This window comes from Melanotaenia boesemani, chromosome 15, assembly GCF_017639745.1.
Source record: "Melanotaenia boesemani isolate fMelBoe1 chromosome 15, fMelBoe1.pri, whole genome shotgun sequence".
Taxonomy (NCBI): Eukaryota; Metazoa; Chordata; class Actinopteri; order Atheriniformes; family Melanotaeniidae; genus Melanotaenia; species Melanotaenia boesemani.
This window is the reverse complement of record NC_055696.1, coordinates 15,748,290-15,769,993: the sequence shown is the minus strand read 5'-3', so window position 1 is coordinate 15,769,993 and position 21,704 is coordinate 15,748,290. Positions and strand designations below refer to the sequence as shown.

Genomic DNA, 21,704 nt, shown 5'->3' with positions numbered 1-21,704 from the left:
GTGAATGTTTTTTTTTTTTTTGTTTTTTTTTTAGTGAGGTTATAGGTCTGTTTAGGTGCTCTTAACCAACCTGTCCTTCATATCAGCCACGAAAGCTTTGATTAAGATGGCCAGACTTACCGAGGCCAGAAATGTTTGTATTTTTATATATTTGAGTTGCTGTGAGGTATCTTTGTGCTCAGGCCCAGCCAGGCTCACAAAGCACTTTGAGATGAGTACATGTTTTTCTGTAAATAATTTTTCAGCCTTTTTTTAATCTTACTTTTTTTTTTACTAAATATTTAAGTGTTTTATTTGCAATAACTACATTTCACTTAAAGCTTTCCTTTAATAACTTAATGAAGCAAAAAAAAAAAGTTTATTATACGTCCTCGTGTTGATTATCTTAATGCAACTGTTACATATTAAACAAGCACCTTTTGGCAGGTTAGCTCAACACTAGAGTAGAATCACAGTTGTTTTTCACCTGATTGACCTCATTTTATTTCCATTATCTTAAATTACATTCTGTATAAGAGCACAAAATGTGAGATTAAAGTCTGGAGGAGAAAAATGTTTTGTTTTAAAGATCACCTTGTGCTGTCTGTTCTGTCTCCTTACAGTCAACTAAAATGTCACAAATGTGGGTTTTAAAGTTGGCTGATAAGATGATTAACGTGTGTCCAGAGGGCTGTAAGCACCGCTGCCAAATGGCTGAAGCCCAAAGACGGTGGACAGTCTGAGCAATATTGTTTCTAATGTGAACTGGTTACTGTCAGGTTTTCTTTTTTTAAATATAAGCTGGACCAAGCTGCACACTGACCGGTGTGTAAGTTTGTATAATTTCATTCTTCAGTTTCCCTTCAGATACTGGGGCAGCTATATCTGTTTTGTCAACCACAAAAATAAAGATATGACTTCAAAAGTCTGAAAGCCTGGCGTGTCATTTTCCTGGTGTCGAGCTGGGATAGGCTCCACTTCCACTGTGACATCGCACTAGACTTAGCAGGTATGTTGGAGTATTTTAGAGCCATAAAGACGTAAACACATGTTTACATCTACTGGCTTTTCATGGGAACTCAAAACAGGGATCTCAAACTCGGGTCCTTGAACACTGAACCTGCTTCACACCTGACTCAAATGGTTCTTGTGTAGAACTTAAGCTGTTGGATCCATTTCACTTGAATGAAGTGTGTTGAAGCACAGAAAGATCTAAAACGTGCAGGAGAGGGGTCCTCAAGAACCAGAGTCTGAGATCCCTGAATTAAAGGGTCATTGTGCAGAACTTAACAAGCTGTTGGATCCATTTGAATCAGGTGTGCTGCAGCACGGAAACGCCTAAATCCTACCGGATAGTGGCCACTGTAGACCGCTGTTGAAGATTCCCATCACAAACGGTCCAAAGATGAAAATGAAACGAAGACCAATAAGCACCTAAACAGCAAGAATGCTTATTTGTGATTCTTAGTTGCATTTTTAATTATAGATCTGTTTTAATCAATGCAAAGAGTTGCATGTCCTAAAAAATTATAAAGTTTATTAGAAACCACAAATAGAAAAGGAATCCCTGTAGAGTAGCATGCAAAACCTTTTTAGCCCATGTTCTTGTAATTCCTGTTGTTAAAATTTATGTAAACATGCATTTTAAGCTAAACCTTTTTTAGAATTACACAACAGAAAACGTTTTCCCAAACAGAAACCGTCTGCTCCGTACTTAGTGAACCAGCTTTTCAAAATTATTTATTATCGGTAAAACTCTTCTAGCAGATTCTAACTGAGGAATTTTTTAGTCTTTCTGGAAAACATGTTTCCAGTTCTGAGATTATTTAATTTTTCTTTAACATTTCCTCTCAGGTGTCATTTTTAAGGTCAGTGACTGCCATGTTCACCCTCTCAAAGTAGCTCACTGTAATTTTTTAAGTGTGTAGCATCTTTATAGAGGCTGTAATCATTTTACCTTTTTTATCTTTTCATCAAATTTCTTCTCTAATAGTAAAAAGCTAGTTACAAATCAAAAGTATGATCAAACAACCTAAACCAAACTAAGATTTTGTTTTTTTTTTACATTTTAAATTCAGGCTCATTTTTTTTGTCCTTCCAAACTCACTGTTGCTCATTGTAGCTAAAAAGTTCTACTTTAGCTCTTTCCTAAAACACTTTGTTAGACAGGTTTTTTTTCTTTCTTTTTGCAAACTTCTGAAGCTGAGTTTTACGGTGAGGAAGTACAAAGTGTTTTCTTCTAATGACAAAGGTCATAAAGGTTTGAGCAGTAGAAAGTGCATCACCATCCAGGCTGTGCTAAATCAGCAGTTCCTGTTAATGACCATGTTTGCAAGTATATCTCAAACCAATGTAGACAGCAGCCAGAATACACGTCCATCTTCTGTCTTCTTCTGTATGGTTAAAGTAATTAAAGTGAGAGATTTCATACAGCTTTTTACTTTTCTGTAATTATGAAGCAACTATCAAGCTAATTAAGGTATATGAAATGAGCTTCTCGGGACAAACTTTAGGTCCATTTCATCAATGGTTTGAGTTTATTCAGGCAGAGTTTAACAAAATGGTGCTTGTGATTAAACACACCAGCCAGTTTTACCGCAGTGAACCCTGAACACACATTACAGCAGTCACCACCAGGAGCAGCTGGGTGATTAATACACAGCTCTGTTAGCACGGGGTGCTGGTGTGTCAAAGGACCGAACAGAACGTTCTGAACATGTTGTGCTTCTGGATGAGATCTAGTGAGCCCTGCAGGAGCTGGACAGAATAATAACAGTGCCGTCAGAGCCGTTTATAGGAGCCAGAAGAGCGCTAGGAAGGGTAAATGTTAATGACTACGCCACAACTTCCTGGTGTCTGCTTTTAACTAATCACACACACAACATGGAGAATTAAAGAAGCTTATAGTGGTTTCTAACAAAACATTTTAAACTATTTAATTTTTACAAACTTTTCTGATGTTTTACTGGCCAAAAATAATCTGTTATATGACTGCTGCCAAATTAAGTGACAGTGGGGGAAAATACTAGTTAATATTTTATGATAATGAGTTATGGATGAAAGATAACCATATATTTTGCTTTAAAAGAAGATTTTACACGTGCATCTTTCTAACATCAGCATGAGATCCAACGTTGTGTGTGTGCCAAAGATGATATATACAGTGCAGCTGTGTAGAAATAAAGTTTAACTTCACAAATTATGACAGTAAAATGAATTTACCAGTTGCATTGATGAATGAATTGCATGTGTTTGTTTACAGGTACACTATATACCTTATAAAAACAAATAAAACTGTTATTGATAATCTATAATAAAGTATAATAATAATAAAAGAAATAATTGTGTTATTGTATCCAAAGTCCAGTTGGGCGCAGAGCAACAAGGGAAAGATATCCCAAACACCCCGGGCACACATCAACCCAGACAGGCCACCGCCAGAATACCCATTTCATCCAGATCAGGGGTGCCCAAGTCCAGTCCTCGAGAGCTACTACCCGTTACTTTTAGATGCATCCCAAATCAAGCGAATGGCTCGTTATCAGGCCTTTGCCGTGCCCATGAGGGAATTCAGCCATTTAATTCAGATGTTCCTAATCGGATGTGTTGCATTAAAAGACATGGCATGCAACATTGATTCGGTTCTGGGTGGAAGCCTGCAGGTGCTCAGCAGTGGTACTCAGAACTTTGCCAACGCCATGCCGAACAACCCAGGCTGGTTTCAGCATAAACTGATGGGATACAAACTTTTAGAAATGACAATCTGTGTTTCCATCAACGCAACAAGGTGTAGTGATGCTACATTCAGACTCAAATGTAATTTTTAGTGAGAAGTAGCAACTAGCAAGACTGATGACATGATGTCAGAAAAGTTTGATATTCTGACACCGATATGATGATCAGTCAATGCTGGTGGGATTGCTGATGTATTACTTTTCCATTTTTCAGTCAAGTACAGTTTAGAAACTTTATTTAATAAGTTGAATCAGTGCCTCTATTTTTATTGGTCTACTTTTTTTTCTTTATACCAATATTTCTGCAAATGAAAACTGTAATGCACTTTTGAAATCTCTGGTCACAGGCATACCATAATTAAGTCATACACTTCTTTCCACTTTTTCCATTCACACATCAAGGCATAATTTGCTGTCATCTCCACACACACAAACACACACAGGTCAACAGCACAGTGATGACAGTAAAAAGCCTGTATGCTAACAAACATCACACGTCTCTTCAGCTGGAAACCGCTAAACGGGAAATGCTGCGTCTCAAGCTGACAGCTGTTTGGCTTCCACAAGACGCCGACGGCCTCTGAGCGAGCATCGCTTTTAAGTGCGTCATCACCTGCCTGAGTTGCACCATCATCTCCCTCCGGGGTAAATACAGACAAACAAATCACGGCAGAGAAAGAATCAGGGAGGAGGGGGGTTACATTTATTTCCAACAACAGACAGTAAATACAGCTGCTCTCTTCTCCATGAGTGTAAACTCATCTACAGCGAGCTGAGGCTTCAATGTTTTCCTGAATCCTGCGTTTACTGGCTTTGTGTTTGTGAGTCCATTGTCATAACACATCATGACGATCACTCATGGCTTACAATAATATTAAATCTGTTACAGAAATGGTTCACCATCATATGGGCTTCTTACAATATATTTAAAATCTAGTACATTTTGCATATTAAGCTTAATAAGCTCTAGAAAATATTCATATACACTTGTTGAGTTACAGCACCAGAATATTGCATAGGTTTTTAAGACTCAAGACTACAAAGTTTAGGTTGTCAGTACCTTTGTAAATGCATGTTATGCAGTGTACAGGTACTCAGTTATTGCTTGACATACGGCTATTTAAATGCATTACTTAAACTATGCAGGGATTTTTTTTTCTACGAAGCTAAATTCTTATGTTTTTACAAAAAGGTTAAACACATCACACCTGAACAATGTTTCCACTGGGTCATATAGTCACAAAATAAAAATAAACAAGAGCCTAAATTTCCCTGATATCTCCAATTTGAATGTCAGACTTATAAAAATCGAGTACATCGTACATTTTTTAAATATATATTTTGCCCTGGGGTGTTATACTGAAGTACCAAGAGGTCAAAATGCTTGAAGGGGTTTTAATGTCTTATTTCTGTGTGGATAATTGATGGCAAAAACACAAACACAAAAAGAGAAACTTAAGAAAATTAAAATACAACTTGGGAAAACAAAAAGCACACACATATACATACATACATACATACATATATATATATATATGTGTGTGTGTGTATAAAAAAAGTGTCCAAAACAACATAGAAATATCCTGACTTTAATGAGATGGCCACTGGTGGAAAATGAATGTTTCTCCTCATCATTTCTCACCATCTTTCACTCTTTCCTCTCCTGTGGCTTCACCATCACCATCCTCAGTGTCTTTGGTCCATGTGCACAATGTCATGATGGAATGTCAAAAAAAAAACAAACAAACAAAAAAAAAAAACAGAAAACCAGATGTTGTCGTTGCTATGGTGATGGAAGACAAATCCATGGTCGTGTGTGGAGGGGTGTGCTGCGCCCATAAATTAACTGAAAAACAATGAAAAAAATGAACAAAATAAAGTGAATTGATGAACAACTAGTTCACAGAAACAGTAAATTAAAGACTCTACAAACATTGAAGCAAAGAAGGGCTGCAGAGACAGTGCTAGCTAGTGGTAGCGTTGGGAAGCAACAACGTGTAATCCAAAGGGCCACATTTGATCTGGGACAAACCTCTGAGTGTCAAACATAAAGACCAAACTGAAGAGCTGAGGAAGTGTTTTCACAAATTCACAAAATGGAAGATCAGTTTCTAACAGCAACATACATGAACAGCCACAAGATGGAGCCACAAGCTGCTTTTTCACTTTTCAAACCTCACCCAATGGATTTATAGTTACCACGAGTTAGCTACAAGCCCATGAGCAGTCCACAACAGACCCACAACTCTCAGGCAGTCATTCAGTTCAACTTAGTAAAACAATTATTTGCTAAAAACATAAACCTGCAACTTTTCTCTTTGGTGAAGGTGCAGAGCTGATGTTGTTCTTAGAGGGAGGGAAACAGGAAAAGCTGATGAAAAGCTTACAGGTTTGTCTACATACATGAGGATTGTAAGGTTCCTCAAATGCAAATGTCAGATGAGTCAGAGAGCCCCCGTTTTATTTTCTCTGACAATGTATCTGGCGAGGCCTCTTGTTTAACCGGATTTCCTCTGGGCCTTGTAAAGGCCAATCACAAGTATGCAAGCTTCATATGACTCTGCAGAGGAGGCACCTTCACAAGTGACTTTTGGACAGTCAGACACAGATTTCTTTGTTGCAGCTGGTTGCAGGTCTATCTAATTGTGTCTAGGTCTTTGGATTTGAATCTTGACTGTAAAGCAGGATTTTTTTCAAACACAACACTGTGGGATACTCAGTGGTGCTATCAAATCATCCAGCTGAAATAAAAAGAAACCAGCGAAGCCATAATATAAACTATATGATATGTAAATCTGTGCCACTGCTTGTATATATCATCCTGATCCTTGATTTGAATGAGTTTTCTTTCTGAGCTGCGTCGCCAATTTAAAAGCTTTGTGCTGCCTCAGAGTTTAACACCTTGTCCCTGAGCAACCTGAATAATCAGAGAGTGGCAAAGGGAAAGAGTGAAAGCACAGGAAATGTTAAGCTTGGGCAGGACAAAGAGGGAGGACGTTTCCTTAACGTTTGCCAGGTCCTTAAAAAAGCAGCACACTCCCTTTAAAGCTCATTAATGAGACACTTACCAACGTGGCAGAATGCCCACGTCCTGCTTATAAGTAAATGGGTTATTTAGCAAAACAAGACGGGCCAAGACAAGCAGGACAAGTAAAAAAGAAAAAAAATGACAGAATTTCAAGACTGAAAGCACACAATTGGAGGAAAATGGGTTAAAAAAAGGCGTGGGGTTAGAAAAAGCCTTGTCCTGTTATGAAAAAAAAACCAGAGTGATGGATGGAGAGGAGAGACTGCCTTACTTTTTCTTGTCCTTGTCTTTCTTGAGAGGCTGAGATAAGGACAGCGTCTCAGCTGCCACCTTCTTCCTGTTGAAGGCGTTCATCTCCTCCTCCAGGTCTCTCCGCTTCTCCTCCACCTTCCTCTTCTCCTCCTGGTGCATCCGTTTCAGCTGCTCAAACTTGTCATGAAGCTGAGGAGAGGAGGGTGGTGATGGATGGACAAGAGGAGGATGATCAGAGGAGGACAGAAGGATAAAAATTAAACCGGCAAAAATCATTTAAAAACGAAATTTAATGTGGAAAACTTTCACACAATTTCTCTTGCAGTGTTCTTCAGCTTTCATTGGTCCTGTTTGGATTACTGTTTAAGATTTCAAACCTAAAGCTCTGCTCTCATCCCAGCTGCTGCAAATGTCACTACTCAATGGTAGGTGGTGAAAACAGAAGGAATACCAAAGCTTTTCCAAGAACTAAAGCAGCTAAAGAGAAGGTTGCCAGCTTATTTTAAATACCATCACACAGATCATCTATTCAAACTCAGTTGACTTGACAGTATTTTGGACAACTGTTTTATTCAGCACCACTTTTATGTATTTGTCCACCACATGAGAATAGAAAATGACTGGGAAATAAACAAAAAAAAGCCTCTGGCTCTCATTAACTTAAAACCTGTTAAACTGTTTACAAACCATCTGGCTAAAATCATCCCTTTCTTCACTGCTCCCTTTAATATTTAACTAATTATCCCCGCATCAACAAGAAGCTGATGAATTGGCCAACACACGCTGTGGCCTGTATGAAATCAGAGGCTATGCAGTTGTAGGAACTAGACTGGAGTCTATCCCTGCAAATAGCAGGCGAGAGGCACCCTGGATAGGCCACTTATTACTTAAAGGTGGCCAATTAACCTAACAGGTCTGTCTTCAGACTGTGGAGGAAGGTGGAGTACCCAGACAGAACATGCAAACTCCACAACCTCGAACCAGAAACCTTCCTGCTGTGAGGCAGTGGTGCTAACCGCCACATCACCGTGTAGAACACCACCATGGAGGGCTACCTGTACCCTGCCTCACGACTGCAAATTGCTGGGGTAGGCTCCAGCCCCTTACAACCCTGTGTACGAATAGGCTGGTATACAAAAATGAATGACAGTTGCAGGATTGCTAATGCACAGCAGTGCACATGTTGTGGATACAGCTGTTTTCTCCGTCTTTGAAGGAAAAATAAAAGCTCTTTTAAAGCAGATAAAGACCTCTTGTTGTTTGCCTTGAATGTTTTACACTAAGCAAACAGTTCACACTGTAACTGTTCCTGAAAAAAATTGCTGAATCATGTGTCTAAAGCAGCATCTTCAGCCAAGCCAGCTCTCAATCTTACAAACATCAAATCATCTTTAAAGTAGCAACAACTTCTAACCAGTTCTGCCAAACAGGACAATGAGACATGACAACTGCATTAACTTCATTACAGCCCTCCTTGAAGAATTTGTCCTAAAGGGGGTTTATGGATTAAGTGGACACTCAAGTTAAACACTTAGCAGTAAGTGCAGAGCATCGAAGGTAAAGAGACTTAAATAGAATTGAATTTAGAGGTTAAGTTAAATTACTAAAACTTCAAAAATGGGAAACGTTCACATTCATTTCCTCTAATATTTCACAGAAGCTGACAACTCATAATTAACTTTCATGTGTTGATAATGTTTGAAATCCCACAAAACTATAGTGCTGTACACAATGCAGGAAGAGCTGAGACTAAAGTGTGTTTTTAATGACATTTTTCCCTCTGTCTGTTTTATCCGCCGCATTGCAAATCTACTGAGCCACATTTCTAAAGCCTAGTGAGGAGTTGGAGCACAGAAAAGAGTGCTGCTGTAGCTTTTATGTGGTCAGAATTACAAAAGGGTGCAGCAGCATACTGACCTACTGCAGAAGGTGCTGCTGTGGTACCAAGTCGTCAAATATTTTTTTACAAGAAGTTCATTTGAAGTTGCAATGTTGCTATATGAAACATAGCAGGTATTTAAAAATCAAGCATGTCATGTTTACAGATGAACTTGTTGAGACTGACCTCTCTCTCCTTTTCTTTAAGTTCTGCTTCAGTTTCTTTGACTTTGTTCACAAACATTTGCCGCATTTCCTCCTCTTTGCGCTGCAGGTCTCCTAAAAACTCTTTCCTCTTAGCTTCATAGGTCTCCTGAAGGCTGCAGGGGAGAAATTACAAAGAGGGTAAAGTGAAACAAAAGTAGATAGGTTATTATTCTTAAAACAATAGTGAATTTCCTCGATTTTAACAGCTGAGTAACTCTGCGGTTTGTTATATTTTTGAGTGCTTGTGTCTCTTCACACATGTACAAAAGGGGACATGTTGCACGGTTACGTATCCACGCTGTTTACCTGAATGGCTGACTATCAGGATCTGTGTCTTTGAAGCCCATCTCTTCCAGCTTACAGCGTCGGTACAGCTCGTAGTGACGGGCATGCGTCTGCTCCCTCAGATCCTCCATGTTGACTCGGATCAACATCTCTCGAAGTTTCACAAAGTCACAGTGGCTCTCGTTCTCAACTAAAAAGAAAAAAAAAAGCCATGCATAACAAAAACACCATAATTAAAAAATGAAGTCCAGATTCATCAAAATCACAACTGAAACTTTTCTTTTATTTTTAATTAATAAAACCAAAGCACGCATGTATCGCTCAATGCGTCTCCTGACTTTCACCGTGTGCCTGGAGGTTTTTTTTCACTGCCTCAGACTTATTTTAACACCACATCTGTTACTATGTTTCACTGACATTCTCTTAAAAGCATGAAATCAAACCACAACTCTACAGGAATGTAAAACACTCTGCATAGTACACACAGGAGAGTTAATATGTGGAATGTACACTCTATCATGATCGACTAAATCAAATAAATCTGCTGCACCTTTCAGACACTTTACTTTCCATGCATGGTTTTTAAAGTAGAGGAGAACACAGCTTCATGTCCGAGTGAGTCTCACGGTTAAATGACTTCATGGAGGAGAAAAGGCAGGAAGTGTGTCCTGGCTGACAGACTGACAGCAGAGCTGCTGCTGCTCTGGGCATCATCTCCATTCTACTGCAGCCTTTACTCATGGGTCACCTCAGTCCAGCATAACAAGATGGACAGCTCTGCAAATGCCTTATTTTCTCTCCCTTTTTTTATTTTTTTATTTTTATTGTTCCATTATTGCTCAAAGGACAAAACAAGAGGGAAATAACATGGAAGATGGGCAGCTACCGTGCAAAGTTAAATTGGCATATAAACTGGAATTAAACTGGAAGTATGCAGTACATACCGTAACTACTGGAGGAATTAGCTGAAGTGAAAATGATTAATCAGAGTTCCAGCATGCATTTAACAAGTTTTGCATAAGTAAAATTCTGCCTGTGATAAAATTATTCTGGAAACCGAAGCATGCAGGACAGATGTTAACTAAAACTCCATGAAAAGTCCCAACAATCCCACTTTTGGCTTGTATGTGTAGCCTCTCCCAAAAAGTCTGCTAAATGATACAAAAACCTTTTATAACCACAACCATTGCCTGTGGACATAGCAGAAAATATTTAATGACTTCATAGCACCCCCCACAAAAAAATATATAGCACTGCTTTTCAGTCAATCTCTCCTGCTGGCTCCTGCACTCCAGTTATCAAGAAAAAAATCACTGTCTTCTATTAAAGTCAAGTTTTCCTCCTTTTTCTCTGCCTGTTTAAACAGCTTGACAATTCATTTAAGAGCCTATATGGAAAAATGGAAAACTAGAAACCTATTGATATGCTCAAATATTTTGCCAACTTTTAAACCTCTAGGGGCGAAACAGTACAGTATACACTGTATTAAAACAGTTAGATGGCAAAGCTCAGGTAGACACAGATGGTTAATGGTCTCACATGCATAGCCATTTGCAATTACTCCAGCCCTTTAGAGAGCAATTTAAAAAATTTTAAGCAAGGACAAGGCTGAACAGATGGGTTTTGATGCCGTATGACCACACTGAAACCTTCAGGGAATGTGCAAACTAAACACACATGTCCTTCAGAGGTAACACTACAAATACCAGGACAACAGTGATGTGAAATATTTAAATACCATCATGAGCTGCAAGCTCTAAGAATATAAAAAACCATGGAGACATTCAAAAGGCTTAACCAGCCTTTGAGATTTATTGGTGGAAAATGAAAAAGCACCCCACAGAGCTCGATAGTAAACCACTATGTAGAGGTTTAAAATAAAAAAGTGCCTGATTAAGGTAATGCTCAGATGTTTGGGTTAAACTAAAAAAAAATGCAACATAACATTTTCTCATTCAATCCTTCACAAACCCCAATTTAAATAAAATAAAATAAAAAATGTGACAGTCAGCACAGGGACTGTATGAATCACTTGCACTGTTGCTCAAATTTCTGACTAACCTGGCATCATTAGTAAAAAAAAAATAAATAAAAAAATTAAAAAAAAAGACAGCGATGAGGCTACATCCAGGATACTGAAACTGCTGCTCATTTGGCATCTAATAGCCTCTCTGTACTGTCCCCCCTGCTAAGGGCTGAATGAAGGCCAGACCGACTGCAGTGTTGAGCCTTCAAAAGCAGACACACAAACATAGCACACCAACATGGAAACACAAAAACACAAACATTCAAGAAAAGGCAAAGCAGGAAAATGGAAGAAAAAAAAACTGATCCATCTGTCCTTGGCTGGTGGTCTGCTTCTATGTTTTTGTGTCATAGTTTAAATCTTATTCATGAATTAAGTTAACAGCATAGTAACATAAGGCTGAGCCTTAATTATTTGGTATAGCAGAGAATATGGTTTTGACAGCATGCCATTTTCTCACCGTAGAGCCCAAATAAATCTACATAAAATGGAAAAACACCTGAGAATCAAATGTAATGTTGTTGTAGAATAACATCTGAGTTCACATACAAACACCTGCTATAATGTTTTTACAACAAAACAAACACACAGTCGTTTCAGAGACTAAACACTAGAGTTCTGCTGTATGTCACAGATGTCAGGGGTTTGGCGATAACAGAGTCATGAGATCCTGAGGGAAGATAAGCACACACTCACTGATCCCCCTTCAATTACTCTTATTGTCAGAGAACAGTCCCTCCTCTGTCATCCCCCCAAGCAGATGGAAATTTCTCATGGCTCTTTGAGAGGTTACCATAACCCGTCTATATGACATCTGGCATTACAAACTGTTTCCACTGACAGAAGTTCTTCTTTCAGTTAAGTAAAAACTGTAAAACACAGAGACGTTTGTCTTCCTCCATCCACATAGCCTTCAGATGCTGAGATAAAAAGTGTTGAATGAATGAGCCATCAGTGAGGAAGAAGGCCCAGACTCATCAGTACAGACGTTTGTTACTGGCCAGAGACAGATAATGTTGATTAGATAATTGGACGCAAACAACAACAAAATCAAAAAAAGTGCTTCAAAAGCAGATCTTTGTTTTGGGACTAACATAATTATAACTATTTTGCTGCAGTGTGCAATTAGATGCTGCTGCTTATCTAAACTAATCCTTTTAAAAATAAACATTGGATAAAGCAGGCCTAACAACTTATTTCTGTATCACCAGACATAAATAATAAATACAGGTCGAGTAACTCGTTCTGGGAATTGATTACCTTGTAGATTACATTATATATATATATATATATATATATATATATATATATATATATATATATATATATATATAAGGACATTTAAAGCACTTAATACTGGAAACCTCTTCAATAAAGACATGTCTGATATCTCTGCTGATGTGGTTGTTGCGTTGTCATGACAATCAGCTTGTCTCATCAGCATCAATCTTGTTTATTGTAAGCCACCTGTCGAAAGTAGAGAAACATAAAGCAGAAATATCTGTTTTCAGAAGCCACTGATTTGTCACAGGACTGTACGGCTACTTTATAATGACTCCAGAAGTATCTGGACCCCCGGAGACACGCAGCAGCCTTCATAAATAACCAAAGTGTCCTCTGAGGATTGAGGAATGAAAGTGGTCAGTGGATAATGGGGAGAGGAAAGAGAGAGCAGTAAACCAGGGGGAGAGAGGAAGGAAGTGGGGGAGGGAGGCATCTTGTCTGGGAGGATAACTCCCACGTGAGCAGCAATATTCTCACAGCACATCTCTGTGTCACATTATTGAATTAAACTGTTTACCACCACTGACAAACAGTGGAATGAGCTGTGGGAAGAAAACTCCCAAGAAAGCTGACACAAGAGGTGACGTCTCCACGGGAAACACAATCAATACACAGCCATACATCGAGGAAAACACATTAACACACACACACACACACACACACACATAACATCAGAGATTTATTGCACACGAATAAAAACAACTACAGTATCTGCATGTCTCACGCAAACACAGACACACTCTGGCAACTCCACAAAAGAATCATTTATCCTCTCGTCCTTCATTTCAGTGTCACTCCTCAGGAAGTCACACTTGCAGCATTAACAGGGTGTGTATAAATAAACAGACAAACAGTGGGGGTGCAGTCGTCACGCTGCCACAGGCAGAAACATCTTTCACCAAGGATACGGATAGAAGCTGAGTGAAACCTTCTCCAAGGCACGTCCTTCCCAACACTTCCACCTCTTACATTCACAACGACTCGCTATTTCATTTTAAAATTTCATTTTTTATGACAAACATAATCCCAGCAAGTATTTGAGTTCTCCTTAAAAAAAAGTTTTCCACTTTACTTTTTCAATGTGCAGTTCTAGTACAAACTTGCTGCTTTGGTTGGATGTTAAAATGGAAAAAGAAAAAACATACAAAACATACAAAAAAAAAGACAACAACATATGAGGGACTCATGTTCTTCCTAAAATGCAATAATCCCTTATCCGTGTAAGCCATTTTAATTAGTTATTAAAGCATCCACCTTAATCTAAGTACTGACTTTACTGCACATTGTTGTGTTTTTTGTTCCTTATGTGGAAAAGAAAGAATATTTCTAAGCTGTTTACACAGTTGATTTAGATGGTTATTCCTCTAAAAACAGCTGTTTGCATGAGTCATGGCTTCTTTAAGGTTTCCACTGCTGACAGAGCTGTTTGTGTGAACACAACTTCCTCCTTACATTTATTCTACTCCCCTTACATTTTCTTCTTCATTTGTGCTGTTTTTATTATTTTTTTCTCCCTTTTTACATTTATTGTAAAGCCCTTTGTTCAGCTGTTATGTTTAAAGTGCTTTAGAAATAAAATGGTAATAACTATTAAACCACATCTCTAGCAAGGCGTGTTGCATTATTTGCTCATATGAAATTCTTCTATAACACTTAAAAGAAGGTGAGTTTCTTCATATGAAAAGACATAAGGGCCACCCTGGTGCCAACATATTTGCCTCTGAAAACTAGGCATGGAGCTCAAAATAAACAGGCTGTGTCACATATGGCAGCAAAAACCCTAAACAAGATTCACTTTGTGAAATTAAAACATACATGTCAAAAGAAATCCCATACAGCATCCTATTTGACTTTAAATTTTAAATGTAGGAAAACCAAACAGAAAATTCTGTTGTCCTGACGCCTTTCAAGTCCTGAATCATGTTTTATTTAGTACAAATAGTGGATGATGTGTATGGAAATAAACATTGATGGAGATATTTTAGGTGCAAACATACATATTGTGTTATATATAAAAAGCTTTATAGAGGACAGTAACAACTAAACTAAAACCATTTTGGTTTTGTAGTGGCAAGTGGTGTTAAGCTGTCTGAAATGAGGTCTCCCGATTACACTGCCATAAAAAATCAGCTGTATATGACTTATTTAAATCGAAGTCATTGCTGCAATTGATCAAATATTAGTGACTAGCAAGAGGGTATTGAGACGTTCTTAAATGTACCAGCAGCCACTGATCTGCAATAACCACATCCTTTCTAACTAGTTTTTAATGGAAATATACTAATAATAATAATAATAACAATAACAATAATAATAATAATAAACAGTCTTTAGGCTAATCACTGATGTGTACCAATTTTGAAGCAGCATGAAAAGAGGAACTGGCCCTTTACCAGTACGGCTAGCTTGCTTGCTTTTCTCTCTCTCTAGCTCTCTCTCTCTCACACACACACACAAAAAACGTCAATGGCTTTCTTGTGGGTCAGTCTTTACCTTGTACAACACCCCAGGGGTACTGCCTGGCCCTCACTGTTTTGTTACCCACTTTGACCTCTTCCACGCTTCCGACCACAGCAAATGGCAGATGGGCCTGCACAGAAAAAAAAAAGACACCATGAGTATTAAAAAAATGTCAAAAGCTTCAGTTATAACTGGAGGCATAACTGGGGAGGGCTCATTCCTGCCCTTCTCCATCCTCTGGGTTACAGACTGAGTTTTTCATTTCCTGCTTTCTTCATTCCTCACAGCCCAGTAACAGTTTTGCAAGTTAGTTTCACAAAGTTGTTGTGAAAATCTAATAAAACAACAAACTATTAAATGTTAAATAAAAGTTATTTCACCATGTTTGTTGGCCCTCTTATCTTCCACAACCAGCCCACATCACAGGGAAGTTTACATTAGATGAAGTGAAGCTGTTTTATGTGCAACAGTTGCCTCAGAAGGGACTGCAAAGCCTTTCCTCTTTAAGTGATTAAATGCACATTTTATTATTGCTCCCAGAGCCTTACGCCTCATTACAACTGACAGTAATGCGTCATGTGGAAAAGATACTCGATATGCTACCTTAAAATTGCAAAACAAAAGCAGCTAGTTGCTTCACTCTAAGGGGAACAAACTGGAGAGTGTGGGCACTGAATACATCAGGATACTTGACAAGGCTGGTGCCATGGAGAATTCAGGACAGCCTTGTTTGCCATTTGTGCTTTTGTACATGAGGGGGTGTGTGTCTGAACATTATGATTACACATCCACATTATAAAACCAGAACCAAAAAAGGCTAATGGTCTGAAGAAAATGCTCCTTTAGTTGCTGCTAAAGCAAAAAGTTAAAAAAAAAATCACTAAAAGCTACCAGCAACTGTTTTTTCCTCAGCACTTTTTAGTAGAACTTCTTCTGAAAATCCATTTTTTCTTCTTCTTTGGACCAACAGCAGGAAACGTAAAGTAGTGATCTAAAGGCTGAAGGTAAACGTATGTTTAACCAATATTTAGTTTAAGAATATGGCACCATCTACATTACAAAATGAGATGGTTAGGGTGGGGCTGCAGGGCGGTGTGGCGGTTAGCATTGCTGCCTCGCAGCTAGAAGGCCTCTGTGTGGTTTCATGTTGAAGCTAGGAGGGAGTGTGAGAATAAGTGGGTGGTTGTCTTGTTTGGTTCCTGTGAAGCACTGATGAACCATCCTGCCTCTCACCTGACAGGGCTCCAGCATCCCTGTTACCCTGAGCTGGGTTAAGTGGGTATGTAAAAAGAATGGACAGACTTTTAGGGTTAACAAAGTTGGTGTAGAAAGCACGACTTACATTCATGGAGGCATTGATCTCACTGACGGCTTCATCGTCTGTTGGGAACTGATATATCTGGACACCGTTGCTCACGAGTTCACTCATAATCTTTATTTTGAATTTATGGAGCTCGCTCTTGGAGATTGTGTCCGCTTTTGCGATGATGGGAATTATGTTGACCTGGAAAAAAGAGAGAAGATACTGAAAGGTGTTCTATGTTTAGATTAGCTACATTTGATGTGCATCACCATGTCTCACAATGATCAATGCCAACAGAACATAGCTTATTGATCAGACTCTGAGAGAAAATTTACACATCACAGTCATAAACAAAAGTTAGTTTAAACAAATTCAAGTTTAAAATGGCCATGAAAGTGTGCAAGAGCGTGTGCAGCACAGCCAAACAGTGAAAGAGTTCAGTCAGAACTTAAACACACACACAAAAAACAAACTGTGATTATGAAAATAAAGCAGGCTCCATCTACAATCAGCAACAGATGTGCAGATATAAACACACAGTTTGTCTGCATTCCTTTATACAGCTGCTTTACCCAAATCACTAACTGGGATGATGGGAAGGATCCCACAGATTCACTCGTCAATTCCACAGAGTGGCTCAGAGCAAATACTCGCGTAGATTAAGAGTCCAATTACAACCTCATCATACTTTATTGGGTCATTAATCTGCAGCAGGGCAGCCAGTATCCTGTTTTAACCCTTAATAAACCATATTTTCTAATTCCTATCAGGGGGCTGACAACAGCCTTATATGTCCACTGAAGCAGAAGGAGGTCAGCTGGTTGGACGTGGCCAGTGAGGAAGCAATGGACAGAGATGCGTGTTCATTTCCCACAGAGGAGTTTTCCCAGCTGACCAAAGAGCACTCCAAAATAGTTCGGTTTGTTGTGAACAACTAGGACCACCAGCTGCAAGTACACATGTAGGATAATCAATGAAAAAAGAAAAATACTTTTTGTCTCTGGAGATTCTCAGACACCCTGATACTGGTCATATGAAGCATTTAAAGAAAAAAAAGGCAGTTGGACTTATTTATTCTTGAAATTTGGCATAATGGGGGGGGGTGTCATCCTTTTGATTGACAGGTATCCAGTATCCGCGGAAAAAAGGGAGAGTGTAGCACAAACGCGGTTTTTAGCCCGCCTACCACCGTTAGCTGGTTAGCTACAGTTGCTCGGGGTAACTCGGTTAGCTCTTAGCTACAGTCAGCTCGGAGTTTGATGGTTGTCAATCATCCAACCCCATGCTCACACCCCCCTTTCAGCTCGACCTCTTTGCCCATTTTTGGATTTTCCGGGACTAACGACACGCGTGATGCTACCAGGATGGCAACGGTGGGAACGCCCAACGAGCTTCACTTTTCCTCTTCAGAAACCTGCGGGTGATGCCACGGAGGCTCCGTCCATCTTTTATATACAGTCTATGGTATCACCACACGATAATGCTGAAAAATGAGACTATGAAGACTTAACTTCCCTCCACAAAGAAAACTATTCCAAAAATTGCTTTCATGGCAATAAAATGTTTTCATGGTGACCAAAATGTAAAACATGTAATGGAAAAAAAATTATGATTACAGCCTTTAGTGGCCCAGTAAAAATGTGTATGAAAACAACCAGTTCCAGTTTCTGAAATGAAGAGACTGACTGGAAGTTTGTATCTGTAGGTAATTCAGTTTTGGAATGCAAATAGATAAATAAGAGACTAAACGGACATTGATTCATTATTAGTTAAATAAAATAATCAGTAATTTTAACTGACATGAATATTAAATAACAATATGAATAATAACTATTGGTTTAATTTGACAGAAACTTGACTGGGCTGAGTTTATCGAACCACAGTAGATCTTTTCTGACTTCATTCTGCAGATTGTTTTTTTTTTTATTATTTTCTGGGTTGTAAACAAACACGAAATTTCCAAAAGCTGGTAATTGCTTGCAGCTGCAGACATCATGCAAAACAACAGTGTCACATCCAGTGTTGCGTCTCAGTGCTGGCTTGCTTTTAGATTACACAGTAATTACACTGCACCTTCTGGAGACGTCGGTGGGATGGAGCCATGGAAGTCGGACTGGTACTAGCCATTAACACCCACTCTAGTATTTGGCCTGCTGTTGTACTTACATCCAACTAACATTACTATCCTTTTATACCTGAAACACTTTGAGGCTGGTGAGTAACTAAAATGTTTTTTACAGCTATAGTGAAGCTACTTTGGCTGCTTTTCTTTCATTTATATCAAAAGGAATTGCAGTGTTAGTTAGCGTTAAACACATTTAACTTAGTTGCTTTGATGTGGTTCATATACAAGAATAGGAAAAAATAGCTCAGGTAAAGCACCATGTCTGAGTTCCAAGCAGGAAACTCAGATTTGGCTTTGCATCCTGTGGCGGTTTGGATGGTGTCAAGAGACAGCTGGCAAGCGCAGTGTGCCAGGGTTTGATCGCTCTATTGGCTGGTAAAGACAGGGTAGAGGCTTTGTGGTCAGCGCTACCAATACAGTAAATCCTGAATTTGGATCTCTCATTTCTCTGAAGTTTGTGTGGGCTTACTCAGCTCAGAACAGTATTCTAGCTTTTCTTATAGAGGAATCTGCAATAGCTAAAGTGTCAGTAGGTGTGTTGGGTCAAATTGTTTTTTTTTTTTGTTTTTTTTTTAAAAAAAAAGGCTAAACAGCATAAAACTCTTTATAAAATACTTGACCAAGATGGTATTCAGCATTTTGAATAGTATCAGGAGACATTTGGCAGACAGGTGCAGCAATGTGTTGATAGTTGGCAGAGGTAAGGCAGCAGGTTTTAGCCACCAGATCACCATCTGTTTTGTTCTGGATTTATTATCACTGCAACAGCGGAAACAAACAGAAGCAGGGCTCTCATTTCTACAGCAGCGCTATCAGTAGTTATAAACGCTGACCCTCTGGGACAGGATGCAGTAGATCAATTTGATGATGTAACTAAGATTTATTTACTGAAACGCACTTTGTTGTTACTTAATGTTGATTTGTACAAACCCTCACTAAAAGTCATGTCATTTTGTCTTACAGGCTTTAAAGCACCTTTTTAGATTCAATTTTAGATTTTAAAGTTTCATGATTTCTTTTCAGAGCTTTATAAACATGTATTTTAACAGGCTTCAGTCCTCTGAAACTCTGATTTAGTATCAATAACCTGCAAGGTATTTAAAGGAAAACTCTGACGCTACACTATACCTCTCTCCTCTTTCACACTCCAAGTACTACTGTGGTGAGATTTTTTTCTGTCAGATGCCAAACAGGAAAATCTAGTCCAATGAGAACACATCCCAACCACTGATTTGAATGCTCACACGATAGCTACGAAAAAGCCACGAATCAATGTGTCACTGAGAGTAACTATTGACTGACATACAACTGTACTGTACTGACCTGTAAACATGTCAAACATAAATATGTCCAGCTGGAACGGGCATGACGAGGATTGTATTTGGAAACTAAAGGCTAAACAAACTTGTGCTGAATGGATGAAAAATTCCAAAAAGCTTTGGCGTGCTTCCAGCACATAGCATATCATGTAGCTGCTCATTTGCAAAATATGTTGACTTCTTGATGTAAAAAAACCCTTCACAGACAGCAAATCTGCCACAAAAATCAAGGCAGTAACAGCTTTAATGCAACTTGTTTGACATATAAACAAAATGAGATAATAATAAAAAAAAAGTAGCATCAAATGGAAACCTAAACATTTACTGGGTGATTATTCTTTCAGCTTCATTCTTTTGAAACAAAGAATCCATACCCAGGAGATCCCCACGTTTCAGTGAAATTCACACAGGTCACGGTGAAAAGGGGGTTAGATTTCAGTAACATATCTTTCACACAATGAGCTGCTAGGAGTGTGTTTTGGCTAGAGGGGAAGTGTGTGAGTGTGTCACTGGTACATACCTTGCTGTCCAGTTTTTTCATAGTAACAAGGTCCAGGGACTTGAGGGAGTGTCCAGTTGGAGCAATAAAATATAAACAAATGTGGATCCTCGTGTCGTGGTAATTAAAGAGCGAGCGTTTGATCTTCAGCTCCTCCTGGAGATAGTTTTCAAACTGAGTGTCAATGTAGTCAACAATTGGCTTGTAACTGTGGAGAGAGGGAAAAAAGGAACATGATTTATAATGGTGTGTAAAAGCTAAATATTAGTCTTCTCATTCATGCATTAGTAATGAATATAAAAGAAAATGTGGACCTGACTCTAGGGTATCAAATAGAGGCGCTTATGTTTTCAGTTACTGTGTGATCTGATTTGATGCCAAGATCTCAGCTTCGAGTTGTACAGCTAAGCTGCGTATGAAATGTGTGTTCAGCTTACTGAAGTCTGGTTCACACTAATCAGAGAGGCTACAAAAGAAAAACACTCTGTTCTCCAAGGAATATAAAGTATGGAAAAAACAAACAATTTAACAGTTTTTCTCCTGAGAAATCTGCATGTGCAGCAAAACACTGAACATTTTCTCCATTATCCGTAATACGATTTATGACCTGCAATAAACAGACCAAACATGAACCAATGAGCATTTATTTAAGCTAACAGGACTGCTGCACTGGAAATATCATCCATCCGAATCAAATACATGGATGCAATTATTTTTCACATTATAAAAAATAGCTTTGCTCCTTGCTGATTATATTTTGCTATTTTATTATGCACAGATTTACGCTCCTAATGGTGCAGTTTTGCAAGGAATGACAAGAATAATTGGAGAGGATGTTCTAAATAAACTATTAGCTTTTTTACTTTGTTTTTTACTTTAAAAGGTAAATGTTACAAAAACAGTTTTGCTCTGCAAAGGTTTAGTGTGAAAATGACTGGACACATCCTCCAAATCAGCCTGGCACAAGCAACCACACTTTGGTTTATTATTTAGCATAGATACATGTTCCTCAGCCAAACCCAGCAGATTTCATAGCTGCATGTTTATGTGAAGTTGCTGTATTTAGACACTAAACAAACAACCATCTCAGCCTCGCTGAGGCATCTCTGTTGCCATGTGTCCTCCAGATCCAACTATCCAGATATTTACAAGCAATGTTAAACATTTGAGACAGTGCTGTAACATCTACAGTAAAATTTTTCTTTTAGGAATAAATCCATACTTGGACATTTGCTACATGTGTCTAAAATGCATATTTGCGGAGGTAAGAAGAGGAAATTCACATTTGACATAAAGCCGTCACTTTCTTTGTTCTTAAATGACAA

General features: G+C 38.6%; 1 protein-coding gene across 3 annotated transcripts in view; it reads right to left on the bottom strand.

The window, feature by feature from the left end:
• Nucleotides 1-21,704, bottom strand: part of sept8a (septin 8a) — a 34,215-nt gene that overhangs the window by 1,194 nt on the left and 11,317 nt on the right. For 2 of the 3 annotated variants that reach the window (XM_042008625.1, XM_042008626.1), the window contains exons 4-9: nt 20,401-20,587; nt 16,476-16,637; nt 15,167-15,263; nt 9,385-9,553; nt 9,059-9,191; nt 7,013-7,182 (exon numbers count right to left, since the gene is read on the bottom strand). In XM_042008625.1, the coding sequence (XP_041864559.1) occupies nt 7,013-7,182; nt 9,059-9,191; nt 9,385-9,553; nt 15,167-15,263; nt 16,476-16,637; nt 20,401-20,587 (918 nt within the window). Of the gene's footprint in view, nt 1-4,394; nt 5,560-7,012; nt 7,183-9,058; nt 9,192-9,384; nt 9,554-15,166; nt 15,264-16,475; nt 16,638-20,400; nt 20,588-21,704 lie in introns of those variants that run through there. The other variant, XM_042008627.1, reaches the window with a different exon arrangement.